General features: G+C 36.1%; 1 protein-coding gene across 2 annotated transcripts in view; it reads right to left on the bottom strand.

Annotated features, from left to right (window-relative positions):
• The window catches only part of PDE3A (phosphodiesterase 3A), a 314,238-nt gene that overhangs the window by 18,421 nt on the left and 278,494 nt on the right, over positions 1–17,323 (bottom strand). For both annotated transcript variants that reach the window (XM_077870850.1, XM_077870851.1), the window contains exons 7-10: positions 16,411–16,496; positions 12,902–13,056; positions 11,385–11,522; positions 4,444–4,555 (exon numbers count right to left, since the gene is read on the bottom strand). In XM_077870850.1, the coding sequence (XP_077726976.1) occupies positions 4,444–4,555; positions 11,385–11,522; positions 12,902–13,056; positions 16,411–16,496 (491 nt within the window). The remainder of the gene's footprint in view (positions 1–4,443; positions 4,556–11,384; positions 11,523–12,901; positions 13,057–16,410; positions 16,497–17,323) is intronic.

Below are 17,323 nucleotides of genomic sequence, written 5' to 3' on the forward strand. Positions count from 1 at the left end.
AAGCTCACTATGTGCAATCACTGTGATATTTATCCTTATACTTATTTCCATGTCCCTGTATAAGATTATGCAGAGGACCAGAATAAAGAAAGACCCATGACATACTTCATCTAGGTCAGACCAATGGTCTATACCACTCAATATTTCATATCTGGTAATAACATGCAAATATATTCTGTGAATGAAACATAGTACTATTCTTTTGTATCCAACTCAAAACACTGGTAAAAAATAATAATTATATACATATATGTTAAATTCATAAAGCAGAATTGAAAACCACAATCAATGATGTTCTCTGATCTAAAAATTCTAATATGGCAATACAGCTCTAGGAAATATCTGAAGAGAAAAATAAAAACTTCCTTGCACATTAATGTAGGAGTTGGATCACTTAGAAGAGCAAAATCTATGGGAAAACCAAATCTTCTAGTTACAACATCATTATCATGGGAAGAGGGTCTATTTTATACATGCAGTTCAGCTTCTATTGAACTATGACTAAAGGCCTGGTGCGTTCTTGGCTCACCTTTTCCTGGTGCAATTCTTTCAAGCTTTTTTGTTTACTGGACTTCACAATATTTCATTGATTGCTATACTTAAGCATGCTAACTTTACATACTCTATTTCCAATAACCAACTACGTAATACAGTTTCTTCCAATATAGTAGATTACATCTCTGAATAATACTGAACAGAGAAAGAGAAAATAGAGAACAGTGATAATGATAATGGGAATTGGAGAGAACATCTGGTCTCTCTGGTCAGGGAAGAAAGAAAAAATATAAGATTTTTTTTAAAAAAGATTTTATTTGTTTATATGAGAAAGAGAGAGAGAGAGAGCACGAGTGGGGGCAGGGACGGGCAGAGGGAGCAGCAGACTCCCCACTGAGAGTGGAGCCGGATCAGGGCTCCTTCCCAGGATCCTTGAATCAAGACCCGAACTGAAGGCAGATGCTTAACCAACTGAGCCACCCAAGTGCCCCCCAAAAAACCAACATTTTTGGTGTTAGTGGCACACAGAAGGAAGGCAGGTGGATGCTGCTTATTTCCCTACACAGAAATATGCTTAAAAACTCCTCTTCTCATAGCCACAGTAGGCAACTGAGAGGGAGAAGGAATGGTATTAGAGCTATCTTTATTATGATCATCCCTCTTCCTTCATCTCTGCATTTTGGACAAACCCCCAACTCTTTTGATAGTTTTTCACCCATCTGGCAAGGCTCTGTCCTTCTGCCCCTCTGCCAACACACACACACGCACACACACACACACACACTAACACATAACATGCCTCATCTCATTCCCATAGTCTACCCATCTCCCTTTTCTGTCTTAATACACTTGTTTTTTCAACTTTCTCCTTTTCCCTCAAGAACAGAGTTGAAGTGAGCTAGCAAGGAAGGAGGGCTGGAGTTAAATGTAAAATTTTTTGCCCTATAGATTTAGATTTTCAATTTAAATTCTGTCTATACTCCTTTGGAAATGTATTAAAGAGAAGTGACACTTTAAACACTTTTTGCCTTTGGAATATAGTAAATACTAAAATAGTTTTGCTTTTCTAGCTTGTCCCATGCCACCTCGGTGTCTAGTTTAAAAACTGATGGGCACATGACATATAGCTTAATTGAACTGAACTAAACACGGAATAAAATTATTCTCATCACTGCCACTCTCCTCATTTCTCCAACTTCAATAACAAGAATGATTGATTTTAGGAAGAATATATTTTAGAGATGAAAGTTTCTGAAAATAGAAGAAGCATTCTCAAAACTAACTTTGAATTAATGAATGAACAAGACCTGATGATTTATCTTCTTTACTTGCCAGTATGCCCAACTGAAAGGGACTGTGAATGACAATGAACATTATTTATTTCTCTGGGCAATTGGGTATCAATTATACCTTAATTTATCCTAATCTTTATTGAACAAATATATATTCGGTATCATATCTTTATCAGTGAATTGCCTATATTTATACCTCATCCCACTGCTATTCCATGAAATATCTACCTACCTACAAATGTGTCTATTTTTAAATCTAGATTCTTCAAATTTTAGTAAGGGTTCTGGGTAAAAATTTAAAGGTTGTTATATTTTCCTCTTCTCTTAAAAATTGTTAAAAGTGTGCTTAAAAGTATAATAAAATTTAGTTTCTACTATTTTAGGTCATTGTCATATTAAAGCTAATCCCATTTTGGGCTTTTTCATTTAGGTATGGGTTTATTTAGACACAGCTATTAGAAATATAGTTCTCTAGGAGTAGACATTAAAGTAAGGATACATACAACAAATTTTTGTATAAGATAACTATAATTGATGATAAACAAAGCTTTCAATAAATATCTAAATTAATCTGAATTTATAACACTACCACATGCAAAAATCACTATTTAAAAAGGGATCACCAGTCAAGCTAAAACTTTTCTGTGAGAAGATATAAATGAATTCCCTATACAAGAAAGTGTCTAGGGTTCCTAAGAGAGCAAGCAGGTTTATTATAACAAATTATTTTCACATGGAACGAAGAACCCACTATTTCAGAAAAAAAAAATCTATTCGGTTGTAAAATAAGAAAATATAAAAATGAAGAATAAAATTTAAATCTGGAAACTTCTTTTTACACTTAAGTACTGATCAACTTTCCCTATGATTTTATGACATACTGCCTAGAGAAAAGTTAGTAGTTATTATATCAATTGGTACTTAATGGACTTGGCTATAGCTGATCATGTCACTGAAATACATTTGGAAATATAACAATTTGTAAATTTAGTCTGATGACTAGCTGTTGAAAAATCAGTAACACTTATGTGAATCACTGGCATCCAACCAGGGTGTGCCCTGGGAAAATGGTATTAAGAAAGCAAGGCTTGTTTGAGATTCTTTCAAAATACCCCTTTTTCACTTCTGTCAATTTCCTTGGCCCTACTGGCCAGAGTTTTCTTTTTTCTTTTTTTTAAGATTTTTATTTATTCATGAGAGACAGAGAGAGAGAGAGAGAGAGAGAGAGAGAGGCAGAGACACAGGCAGAGGGAGAAGCAGGCTCCATGCAGGAAGCCTGATGCGGGACTGGATCCAGGGTCTCCACGATCACACCCTGGGCTGAAGGTGGCGCTAAACCGCTGAGCCACCGGGGCTGCCCCAGACTTTTCCAAGAGACCCAGTACTCTTAAGCTCCTTTCTCCTCTACACCCACTGTCTTGTCTTATCTGCATTTTGGTCCCATATTCTTCAACAAATCTCATTTGTAGATCCAATTCTTCATTCTTTTCTCCTATCACACACTATCAGCTGTGTATTTTCATTCTCATGTAGCATGTGGATGCCACTTTGAAAAACAATGTTAATAATGGATCACTGTACAACTCCTTTCTGGAAATATCTGTACTTTGCCCTTGAGGGAGATACACCTCCCCTAAGGTATATAAAAGCAAATTTATAACTTAAAACATGATTTGAACGACACATATTTAAGGCATGCTTCAATCAATGTATGACATCTGGCTACTTCTCTTGCTATGCATTTATTTTTTAAAAATACCCCATGATTTCTGCACATTTCCACAACTTCCCTTCCCTGCATTCCCTGATTTTTGCACATTTTCTTCAGTTCTATATATTTTTTAGCATGTATGGTGATTTTACTCTCATATTCAGATGATACCAGAAATGCTCCATATTCAAAATTTAACATCTCCTCTCTGTTCAAACTTTGCATTATTATAAATAAAATTATTCTCATAATATTTAAAGTTCATAAACTTGAAGACTTGGTTGTGTCTCTTCCTTTGGTCTTCACATTTATCTGATTTTTAAAATATTTCCAATAATTTCTTCACAATCACTTTAAGGTGCCTCTTTTGTTCCATTTTCCAAGATTAGACTATTATGCACCTGTCCCTCTACCCCAGCCAGGTTTTTCTTATATTGAAAACATGTCAAAAAAAAAAAAAAAGAAAAGAAAAAAGAAAACATGTCAAGAGTTCATGATTTAACTCTGCAGTCGCCAGAACAAAAGTTGAATTCACCCAATAAGAAGAGTATATTATAAAATGAGTAATAAATTTAACATTTCATTATTTATAAAGCACACACTTAAACTGGCTTACTACATGAAGGCACTATTATAACCCCTTTAGATTTATTACCACATTTTATCCTCATAACAATCCTATGAAGCTGATATTATGAGCCCCATTTTACAGATTAAGAAATGAGGCATGCAGAGGTGAAGTAAGACTATGGTCATTGACAGCAGAGAAGTGAAGGATCCAGGATTCTGAAACAGGCTATAACCTTGTAATCACTATACCATGTGGCCACATCCAGTGTTTACTATATGTAGTCCTCTGCTAGCTGCCAATGATTCAATAACCCATTACCCATTGCAAATTCGGCAAATTTGAAAAGCATTATTTCACAGATAACTTATACTTACAAGGAATTTCCCTGTATCCAATCTCCAAAGCATGAAAATAATTCATAAATTCTCTAACTGGAATTTTGAAAGCTTCGAAGAGACCCATGTCTTCAAAAAGTCTGTATGATACCTATAAAGAGAAAGACAAAGCTTTATAAAACATCCCTGTGTGTATTAGACACAAAAAAGAAAAAAAATTAAAACAAAAAATTCCTGGCCAGCAAGGACACACTTATTGGGAACAAGAAGTCAAGTGAGTATTGAAGAACTCTATGTGTCTAGACCCTATAGCCCCTGACCATAAGGGGTATTTAATCTGTTTTTAAAGATGGGGACATACAACCAAGAAAACAACCAACCTAAACAACAGTATACATTAGAGAAACATGTCAAGGCACTTAACTGTGTGTGATATCAATTACTAGAGAATCCTACTTATTAAAGCATTCATTGTATAGTGCATACTGTAAGCACTAACAAATGAGAGAAGCTTTAATTTGGATTAATTTTTTTTTAAATCTTTCCAGAAGATAAGGGATTTGGAGCTGTAACTTAGTGAAGGATAAGGGGAAAGAATGAGAGAGAGAAAAACGGTTACTTGGACTAAATACATAGAAAAAACTGATTTATTCTTATGCAGTATGAATAACAACATCTAAATTATTTCTTCCTTCCCTGTTTTCTCTTTCTCTTCCAAATATTTATTCTCCTTCCAATTGCATTCACAGCTCTACCGACCCAAATCCAGTGAATATCTACGTACGTAGCTGGTATATTTGACATGCAAATGATGGAGAAAAAAGTGATAAAGGCACCGAAGAAGGTAATGGGAAGGGGAATGGTTATTCACATGGCAGAACCGAGTGCAGCACCATTTCAAGTGGCCTTACTGCAAGTCACAAAGGCACAGTGTTGGTTAGAACTCAGGAGACTTTAAGAAAGAACTACTCGTCATTTTTTTTTAAAGATTTTATTTATTTATTCATGAGAGACAGAGAGAGAGAAAGAGAGAAAGAGAGAGAGAGAGAGAGAGAGAGACTGAGACATAGGCAGAGGGAGAAGCAGGCTCCATGCAGGGAGCCCAACACGGGACTAGATCCCGGGTTCCCAGGATCAGGCCCTGGGCTGAAGGTGGCGCTAAACTGCTGAGGCACCTGGGCTGCCCTTGTCATTTTTGTTATCTGCATCTCTTCTTAAAGTTGTCTTGAAATATTTCTTCTCAATCTGTTGTATGCTGTTTCTTAGCTAAATTTCTATGTTTTGTTACTGACTTTAAATCTATTTAAATTCAATAATACTCCTTTAATTATGTACTCCGTGTTTATCATATATATCTATATATAAAACTATATGTCTATATGTTTGTCTACATATTATGCCTCTCTATATATAAAACTATAATGGAATTTCAATCTAAAATGAAACTGGAGGAGATGAAACAAAAAAATCTCATGCACGTGCCCTCAGAAAAACAAAATTCAAGGTCCGAGAGACTGATTTCCTATAAATGACCAATTTTTAGAAAAGCAGTAACATTGGAATTTTCTTAAATGGTATGGAGTTGATCAGGAGTTGCTTCGTATCAACCTAAGGAAGTTGTACTTATAGTTTCCAGAGGCATGAACAAGGAATAATCCAGGTTGGTCTGGTCTGGCAAAATAAGCTGACTCGAGCTTTGCTTGTATGACTACACTGGTTTTGTCTACTCAAGCAATTTCAAACCTGGTCTCCATTTGTTTTTGATTTTAATGGACTCTAACTGAACTACCCCTCTATACAATCCCTGCCTATAATACCCCAAACCCTCAGGAGACTCACTGTAGTGAGCGCAACTACAGTTTGCACAGCCTATATTGTACTTCCTCTGCTATTCCTGAATATACTCATCCTTCTGACAATTTTGAGCTTGCCTCAGTTTACCTATTTAGGCTGAATAACCAAAAAATTATTCATTCAGTATACATTTATTGAGTGCCCACTACATGCCAGATACTCTTCTGCATATGAGGCATATATGCAGATGAACAAAAACAAAGATCTCTTCCTTCAGGGAGCTCATTGTCTATTTAGCAGGGGAGGGCAGTAAACAACAGATATAATAAGTAAAGTATACACTATGATAGAAAGTAGTAAGTAGGGGCAGCCCAGGTGGCTCAGCAGTTTAGTGCCGCCTTCGGCCGAGGACCTGATCTTGTAGACCCAGGATTGAGTCCCACATCAGGCTCCCTGCATGGAACCTGCTTGTACCTCTGTCTGTGTCTCTGCCCCTCTCTCTCTCTCTCTCCACAGTCTCTTATGAGTAAATAAATAAAATCTTAAAAAAAAAAGAAAGTAGTAAGTAATATAGAAAAAGAAAAAGGAGAACAAGCATGGAGGACTGGATAGGGAAGCTACAGAATTTGCTTTTTTAGGTATGGTGGTTAGAGTAGGCATATCCAGGTGACATTTGGGCAAAGAAGTGAAGGAGACATAGACTGAGGTACATGGATATCTAAGAACAAAGTTTTCTATACAGGAAAAAAGGCCTGTGCAAAGGCCCTGTACTCAAGAAACAGCAAATAAGCCAGCATGGCTTTCAGAATGAATGAGGACAGGAGGAGAATTTAAGTTAGCAATGGCAAAGTGGAATGTGGCACCGTGTAATCTTGGGGTTTGATAGCCAGACTGATCATTTTAATATTTTTTCTCTGAGGTAGAGAGCCACTGACTGGAGGTAGTGACTGGAGCAGGGAAGTGACTTTATTTGACTTATTTTTTTCTTTTTTTAAGGTTTTATTTACTTGAAAGAGAGAGAAGGAGTCTGAGCAGGGGAGGGACAGAGTAAGAGGGAGAAGTAGACCCCCTACTGAGCATGGAGCGGATGCAGCACTCCATTCCAGAACCCTAGGATCATGACCTGAGCCACCCAGGCACCCCGTTTGACTTATATTTTAAAAGGATTACTGTAGTTAAGTTGGGAACAGATTCTATATTATGTACATTAACTTCTCAATGCTTTTCTTCACTCTGAATGGCAAGTACATTTAAATTTTGTCCTTTTTGTGCATAACATATAATGCCTATCTCCTCCCTTTAAAAATGCAACAGGGGCACCTGAGTGATTCGGTTGGTTAAGCATCAGACTCTTGATTTTTTCAGGTCATAATCTAAGGGTTGTGAGGTTGAGCCCAGCATTGGGCTTGTACTGGGCATGGAGTTTGCTTGAGATTCTTTCCTTTTCTCTTCTTCTCTCCCTCGCCCCACAACGCCCCCCCCCCCCCCAAAGGCAACAGAAAGTGAAGTTTATGATTTCTGTAATATTTCAAGCTAGGTTTTCTTTTGTTGTTGTTGTTGTTGTTGTTGTTGTTGTTGTTGTTATCTCCTATTTACTACTGCTTTGGTCTATATTTGAGTTTTTGTTTATAAATACCTAATGGATTTAACTATGCATGTTACTTCAGTGACTTGTCCAAGATCACACATCTGACAACATTATCAGAACCAGAATTCAAGCCAAGCCTTTTGGCTTCAGATTTTGTACTCTAAACTGCTGCAAATTGTACCATTAGTATTTGAAAAGCAATGTTGTTAGGATTGTAAATAACTAAGGTTTTCTTCTACTATTACCTTAAACACTTAAAAGAGTAAGACAACAGGATATTTTAGAGTATGATTTTAAAATAAGAGAATTTTCACCAACATGCTGTTAAAGAATCAACCACCAATAACTTAAACTCACAAAGATACCATTAATCTGGTAAATATTGGTAATTGGAAAAAGTAAGTACTATTTCCAAACTTGAACCATGTCCTTTTTTTTTTTTGAACCATGTCCTTTAAAATTTGTTAAAATAAACATGATAATCATCAAGAAGGCAGTCAGTATACTGAGACTGAAAAGTCATTTCCATTGCACATATGTCTCTTTAAAAATCTTTTGAAGTAGGACTTTTTCTGTGTAGTTTCAGCCAAAAGGTGATTTCTCGGAATGTTCAAGTTAATTCATTTCAGCTGTCCCACAGTCTTACTAAAGGTGAAAAAAGTATGCCTTTCACACAGTGAAAATGTCATGATTTTGTGCTTATAAACTTAAATCAAAGAGAAAACCCATAAAGTTCTACTCAGTAAGACAAAACTGCATTTTCTCGAAGTTCAATGTTTTGTAAATTGGAAAGATAAACAGTGACATACTAAGGCTCATGTAGCTATGTATTTCTTTCTGGAAGGTGACTGGAAGAAAAACACATTAGTGAATTTTATTGCAATCTAATTGTTCATTATATCTCATCTTTCTGCTCTGTACTCCTATCCAGGACTCTTAAAAATATTTTGTGGCAAAGCTAGTCAAGTGTCACCCCCAGCTCCCAGAACTTCAAGGGGAGCTAGGTATAGAGGGACCTGTATTAGTATAGCAAATATAGTATTTGCTATTTTGTCACTAGTGCTAAAAAGCTGACTGTTAGAATAACCGCTTTTCTACTGGCTCCAGCTCTCTGTTCAGAGTGTTGAAGACAGAATAAGTCAATGGGTTTTATGGGGGTGCTGAGAAACTGCTGAAGGTAAATGAAGACTACAAGTATGGTTTTCTGATATGGCTACATCTGGATTCAAATCATATGTCTAAAATCTACCCTATGACTTCAGATAAATGGTATAGGCTCTTTTAAGCTATAGTTTCTTCTTCTGAAGAACAGAGATTAGACACATTATTTGCATCAAAGTTACTGAGGAGATTAAGTCACAGAGTTTGTGGAGGGGAGGTCTGTGATCTACGGATTAAATACAGAACATGTGAAATTTTTCTCTTTATAGGAACCACACTCTGCAGTGAATAAAAAAGAATAAAAAAGAAGTCTTCCTGGCCCACTGCCACCTCTTCTTCCAGGGCACCATTACAGAAATATTTTCATGTAAAATCACTCCCTCAGAGACATAGTCTACAAGGAGTTTCAGAAAGTGGGATATAAAACCTCCCAGGAGGAGCCCTGAGGTGTGAGACTAAGGTGGACTGGATAAAAATAGTTGTCATTATACCTGTCTTCAAGGCCCCTGGGTGGCACAGTTGGTTAAGTGTCCAACTCTTGGTTTGGGCTCAGGTCCTAATCTCAGGGCTGGGAGATCAAACTCTGAGTCTGGCTCTGTGCACAGCACAGTCCACTTGAGTTTCTCTCTCCCTCTGTCTCTCCCCTTCCTTGCTTACTTGCACTCTCTAAAAAAAAAATAAATCTTGAAAAAACCATTTTAGGGGCACCTGGGTGGTTCAGTGGTTAAGCGTCTGCCTTTGGCTCAGGTTGTGATCCCAGGTTCCTGGGATCAAGTTCCACATTAAGCTTCCTTACAGAGAGCCTGCTTCTCCCTCTGCCTATGTCTCTGCCTCTCTCTGTGTGTCTCTCATGAATAAATAAACAAAATCTTAAAAAATATATTTTAAAAGATGTTGCTTAGAACTGAGGAGAAGTTAAAGGAGGAAAGATGGGACCATTGACTCCTAGTAAAAGTGCAAGGGCTATCATTCCAGTCCTCAAGGTGTTTGTGGTCGGAAGAAAATCTAGCAGAGGCAACTATATGCTACATAGACTGTCATCATTTTGAATTTCATTGTCCATCAATCATCTTAGCACATTTCTTTTGTATGTAGCAAGTTGAATTGTCATGACTTTGACCCATATCTAATTTCCCTACTAGTCCCTATAAGGCAGGAACATAACTTTTCTTCTGGAACACTAGACTAGTACTTTGTGTTTGTAGAACTGAAAAACAAAGGAAAAGTCCCTTTTATCCTTTACCTTCAAACCTTCATGCATCAGGAATCCTCACCCTGAAGCCCCACACTCCGAGTTGTTGAGATGTCTGAAGAAAGCCTATCTCTACTGATGCACCGAGTAGAAATAAGTACAATACGTGATTTCTCTTCTGGTGTTCTCCAGGGAGGTGTTCATTGCTCCAATTAATCTGGGTCTTGAATTCTCACCTAAGTCTTATGTAAGTTTGGTGGTCTTTAGTATCTCTGCAGTGATATTTATTCCATCTATGAAAACACCCCTGAAACATTTTTAAATAAGCTGACAAGTATTATTACATAATCCTCCTTAATTGAGTATGTATTCTGATAGGTGTTTGATAATAGACCAAATTCAGTGTTTTATTTATTAAGAACAAACATGTTCAACTTCTTAATTTCTGTGTTTTCTTTCTCCCTCAGGGAAACATTTTTTTTTTTTTTTTTTAATGTGGGAAGCCTTGAAAGTAAGTCTGGTTTAAGGAAAAAATACAAAAAGTCTTGTTAAGTAGCAACAGATCATATTCTATACTTCTTGTGATACTTAAAGGTGTTTTCTATATTAAAACACAGATATGTTTCTACAGCAATGGAAGGAAATGTGTTTCTGCACGATACCTTACTCTTGATAAGACCTAAGCACTGTAATATTCAGAAGTTTTAAGGGCTCAGTTGGTTAAGTGTTTGGCTCTTTTGGCTCAGGTCATGATCTCAGTGTCATGAGATCAAGCCCCACATTGGGCTCTGAATTGGGTGTGGAACCTTCTTAAGATTGTTTCTTCCTCATCTACTGCCCCTCCCTCCCTAAAAAAAAAAAGAGGTTTAAAAAACAGAAAAAAAATTTACACAATAAATTACTATTTATAATTAGGCAACTTTCTTCTTTTGAGACTGTACCTACTTTTCTTTTGCTGAATTCTATAAATTTCAGATGTATTTCTCCATCTTGCTTGTGTATCCTTGCTCTCTTCCACTTTGCCTTAAAAACTACATATTTTAATTGCATAATAACGGTATTCCACTCACTTGAAGTTCCAATTCCTTTTGTTAATCCACCACTAAGGAATCTACAGAATGTTGGGTACTAAAATTTCCTTTCTCCATCCAATATCCACCACCAGTGTCAAGCATGAACAGAGCTTTAACTGACCAAGGAATTTTTTTCTACATTTAACGTCATATGTATGAATGCATTTCTTACCTGACTTAGAATACGGCCACATTTTCTTCCTATTTTTTCCACCAAATCAAAAATTGGAAAATTCCAAGTATTTAACTGCTCCATAATTGAGTCCAAGTTATCCATGACAAGAGGTTCAGGAGCAAGAATTGGCTTGTCCTAGAAATGAAGATGAAAATATTTTAAGAACATACAGTTTTTCTACAAAGCAATTTGTGCTTTGGTAAGCCCAATTCAACAGCTGAGTTTACAAAAACAAATGACTTAAAACCTCAGGGTAAATGAGATATTTAAAAAAAAAAATCAAGACAAACAAGGCATTGATCCCAAAGTAAGGCGAAAATGTCCTAATGGTGCTTCATATGATGAATTTAACTTATTAAGTGCCTGCCTATTGTTGGTTCATATATGCTACAGAAAAAAAATACATGTTTCTTTCATAGGTTAATATAACTGCTTTTCGCGTACTGTGGGGTTCTTAAAGGTTCAAGAATTTAAGGATATTCTGAAATCGTATGTAAATTTATCTCTTTATATGTTTATGTAAAGTTTTCTGGGAGAGCTCCTGGCTTATACTGGACTCTCAAAAGAAACCCATGAGTGGGGAGGAGTTAATCACTCCCTACTCAGCCAAATTTATATTATTGCCTCAAAATCAGCATTAATCCTGTGGGATGATAATTGCCACATTTTTCATAGATTTTAATTTTGAAACTCATGTGATATATGGCTTCCAAAGAAACATGTGCCATATTAACATAAAGACATTTTATAATTGGTTCCAAAGAGGACATTCTTAAGAATACATTTACCAAAAAATAAATTAAATAAAATAAATAAAGATAATGAGGATTAGAAACCTACCAATTACTTTATCTGGTAATCTCTTTGAAAGTATAAGTGGTAAATCAGATAAGAGAAAAATGATAATAGCAGCAATTGATAATTACACGACAGCCAACTATTTTCTATTTGCTACCTCCCTGAAATTAACCTGATTCAAATATACACTTTTATTCTCTTTAAATGGATCTCTATAAACACACAAAGTAAGCTCTCATTAAAGGATATTTTAATGGATACTAAGTGTCAGTATAAACCTAGTTTAATATAATAAGAAAATAAATATTGGCACATTTTCTAAATGAACGAGGTGGTAGGAAAAAAACCCCAGCAGAAGCCCTAAGACAACTAACATATTTCACTTTTATTGATTAATATTTATAAAATATTGCTTCACTGGATGAAATATTCTTTTCCTATGCATACTTACACTTTTAGATTCTAGGATTAAGAAATATCTGTAATCACTTGTGGTGATGAATACTTGTGCTTTTAATCATTAAATAAGAGAATTGTGAAGAGATCAATAAAATCTGGATAAGGAAAAATTATACTGGTACATATGGGTATGGGTATAAGGCATGTGTGACCCAAAAGAGATACATCTGTAAATCTAATGATTCAGGGATCGATTTTTTTTAAGTCAAGTTAAAAATTTCTGAAGTAAATAAATGAGGAAAGTGATATGGCGCTACCAGGAATATCATGGTCTCAGGCGTGTATGTTCCACAAGTGGAAGCTTTCCGTAGAGGCTCTCTCAGGCACTCTGTCTCATCTTCATTCTGTACAATATCACTGCTATCACTGTTGTTATTGGTTTCATAATCAGAGGTAACTTGAGTAGTGTCATCTGCAATTGAAAGAGAACAGCTTATTATGAAACTTGCAAATGGAAGAGATGGGAGTCCCATTAGAGTGAATATTCCTAAAATGCATATGCCAAATACTGTGCTTAGGGACAGACATACTGCTTTCATGAGCTTATACACCAAGAATGTAAGATTGTAAAGTGGGAAAAAGTAGACTTTTTTTTAATCCAATGAAGTGGACATAATTATGTTGATCAGTGATTCATATGACATTGAATAATTCCTCAGTCATAATGTTTAGTTCTGTAGTAGTTATACTTTAAAAATCCTGTAACTTTATGTTTCTTTTTCCTTTATGCATCCCGCAACACACGAAACCACCGAGTAGCTAATTAAAACACTAAATCTAGAATGGGCACATGGGTAGGAGAAGTGGAGTTGACACCCATGCACAAAGTGGTCTATAGGACATGGCACAATAGCACGTGCTTAAGAGCCTGGGAGATCTTATGTATCCAATCTTGATCCCTAGGAATCTGTGGTTTTCTTCCTTATCTGCCTCTTCCACCATCTCCCATTTCACTCAGCACTAAACTATGCTAACTAGATGCCCAATCGAGTACTATCAAGTGTCTGTCCAACGTGCCTCTAGGGGCAAAGACCTTAAAAGAAGCTTCTTATCATTGAATAAGTGCCTGAATGGTTTACTGAATGAGTACCATGTTCTGGATACTACGAAAAGTGTTTCATTTGTGCTAGTCCATATAAACCTGCAGAAGTAATGCACATCACTGCATTACTGATATCCTCACTTGCAGAAAGGAAACTGAGGCACAGGAAGGATAAGCAAATTGTTGAAGGTACACACCAGATAAATTTTACCACATGAATTTGAACTCATGAAATCTTACCTAGTTCCTATATTCTTTACTTTTGATAAAGTCTAGGTTTTTGTTGTTGTTATTTATTTTTTATTTTTTATTTTTATTTTTATTTTTTTGCTTTTATGGTTATTGCTAAATTCCTAAGCAATCTTTGCCTTCCCCTAAGTCACAAACATATCTTCTTCTGTTTTCTTCCAGAAGCCTTTACTGTTTTAGCTTCTACATTTAGGTCTATGCTCTATCTCAGAATAATGTTTCATATGGTGTAAAGTATGGGGTGAAATTCATTTTTTCCAACCCTACTGGAATGCTCTAGTATCTTTGTTGAAAATTCAATGTAGGGCAGCCCGGGTGGCTCAGCGGTTTAGTACCTCCTTCAGCCCAGGGCTTGATCCTGGAGACCCAGAATCGAATCCCATGTCAGGCTCCTTGCATGGAGCCTGCTTCTCCCTCTGCCTGTGTCTCCACCTCTGTTTCTTTCTCTGGGTCTCTCATGAATAAATAAATAAAATCTTAAAAAAAAATGAAAGAAAATTCAGTGCAGATGTGGGTCTAATTTGGGCTTTCCATTCTATTCCATTTGATCTGTCTGCTGATCCTCAAACCTACACCACACTATCTTGATTATTATAGCTTGAGTCTTGAAGTCAGGTAACGTATTGCCCCTAACTGTGTTCTCCTTTCTCAGTTGCTTTGGATATTCTTTTTTTTTTTTTTTTGCTTTAGATATTCTCAGACTGTTGTATGTACTCATACATTTGCTGTCTAATTTTCTTACATTGCTAGTGAATGAATGGCTTTTGTTATGTAGCCTATTGTAACCATGTGTATCTTGTAGGACTTTTCCAAAGATCCCTCTTTCTTCAATCTTTCTCATGCAACTTGTTCTATGTAAGAATGAGACACAGTATGAAAATGTAATTGACAAGTTTCAATCCCAGAATTTGTGGAAAAAAATGAAGAACATTCAAAGGCCATGGCTCTATGTGAGACCACAAAGGTGATAAGGAAATACTTCCCATATTCTATCAAACCCAGTAGAGTCAAAGAAGATCAGGGACATGAAGAAGGGAATATTATGAGTCTTCAGAACGCTATAGTATCAGAAGTGTCCTTTTGATTTATCCTTGTGTATATCTCTTGACCTTTGTACATTGCCACAGTAACCATTCTCATAGGCAAATAATCAATATTAAGTATATATTAATAAATGCTGAAGTAGATAATTAGGAATCATTCTTACAAAGCTTTATCACCTTAAAGTTGATAGCTCAGAGAAACTAGGCTTTTTCTACCTTGTGAACTTTCAGCACTAACAAAATCAAATCCTTACAGTTGCATCAACAAAAGTAAAATACTATTATAATAATGGCAGCAAACGTGAGGTATTTACAGTGACCCAGATACTATCAGGGTTTTATGTGATTTTTTAAAAATTGAAGTATAGCTGACATACAATATTATATTAGTTTCAGGCATACAACATAGTGATTCAACATACATAGTTATGTATATTATGCAATACTTATAAGTGTAGTTAACATACAAAGTCATTACAATATTCTTGACTACATTCCCTATGCTCTACCTTCATCCCCATGACTTACTTATTTTATAACTGAAAGTCTGTACCTCTTAATTCCCTTCACTTATTTCATCCATTCCCTTCCTCTCCTCCCTTCTACAAATGCATTTTTCACAAATTTGTTTGTTTGTTTTCCTCTCCACATATCGATGAACACATAGGATATTAGTATTCCTCTGTCTGACTTATTTCACTTAGCATAATACCCTCTAGGTCTATCCATGTTATCACAACTGGCAAGATTTCATTCTTTTTTATGGCTGAGTAGTATTCTATCATGTATTAGGGGTCTTCCATATCTTGTCTAAAGTAAATCATGCTGCAGTAAACATAGAAGTGAATATCTTTCCAAATTCGTGTTTTTGATACATGTTAAGTAACTCTTACAACAATCCTGGTTGGTAGGTACTATCATTAACCCCATTTACAGATGCAGGAACTGAGGCACAGAGATTACAAATTAATAGGTAGCCAAGTAAGGATAAAACCAGGCTCCAATGCCTGTGTTCTTAACGTCTCCATAATAGTGCCTCAAGAAAAAGCATTTTTATATGCTTACAGTGATCTAAGCAGGGTCACTTCTCAGTCTGCAATGAATATCTCCAGAGAGTATCCTAAAATGGATGGCCCTTCAGTGTCCAAGATAAAATGACATTTCTATATAGTTTTATACATTAGATAAAATGTATATAAAACATATACATTTTTAAAATGAGGTATTTAAAACTATTTTGGACAGTTTTGCATAAAAACTGTACCCATGATTAACTGTTAGGTAGTAGGATTAGGGATGATTTTGCTTTTCTTCACTGTCTTTTTAAAATTGTCATCTAAAAAATCAGAAACACGTTACCTTTCTGATCAGAGGGGGGGAAAAAGGTAAAGTGATTTCCATTTTGAGGAACAGAATCCAAACAAAGAATTACCTGTTCTGCTTGGTGTCCGACTGGCTGAACTGCTTCCCTCCAGGGGCCCATCGGCAGGATTCCCTTGGGGACATGGTCTGCCACAGCTGAGAAATATTGGAACAGCTGTAAGTATATTCTCTCTTTTCAAAAAATCACAGGCATACACCATCTATATACACATGAAGATAGATAATAATCAAACATTTCTACCTTCCACTTATTTGTAAAATTCATTTTGCTTTATTCACGGATGCTGATATACTGTTTTCTTTTTAGTGAGAGCATGATCAACATAAAGGGTCAGAAGCTTCTCTCTCAACTCTCATCTTCTTCCACAGTCCAGACCACATTTGAAATTACTGGCAAAATTTTGTTACATTATTTAGAGAATCATGGGATTATCTGCTACCTGCTTACAGAAGTGATTTTGAAAGTGCTGATGCATACTTAGTCAGAAATATCTTCCCCAGGGACACCTGGGTGGCTCAGTGGTTGAGTGTCTGCCTTCCACTCAGGTCATGATCCTGGGTCTGGGAATCCAGTCCCGATTCAGGCTCCCCAGAGGGAGCCTTCTTCTCTCTCTATGTCCCTGCCTCTCTCTGTGTGTCTCTTATGAATAAATAAATAAAATCTTAAAAAAAAAATCTTTCCCAATGCATTCCCTTTGTACTTGCCTAAAAACTTCATTATTAGATTTATTTCTATGGGTGAAGACATTTTTTTTTTCCCAAAGAGCCCATTAGGATTGCATATGTGAAAAGAGAATGGCAATATATTATTTTTTTGCCACAAAATAAAAATTAATTCCTTTTTTTAAGGCTGATCAGTCGCCTGCTAACACCCAAAGGAAATGAACAAAAGTAGAGGCACGTTTTGATGGAGAGTGAATAGAAAATTGCACAGAATGAGAAAAACAGGCCAAGAGGTGATA

Source organism: Canis aureus, chromosome 25 (genome assembly GCF_053574225.1).
Source record: "Canis aureus isolate CA01 chromosome 25, VMU_Caureus_v.1.0, whole genome shotgun sequence".
Classification (NCBI taxonomy): Eukaryota; Metazoa; Chordata; class Mammalia; order Carnivora; family Canidae; genus Canis; species Canis aureus.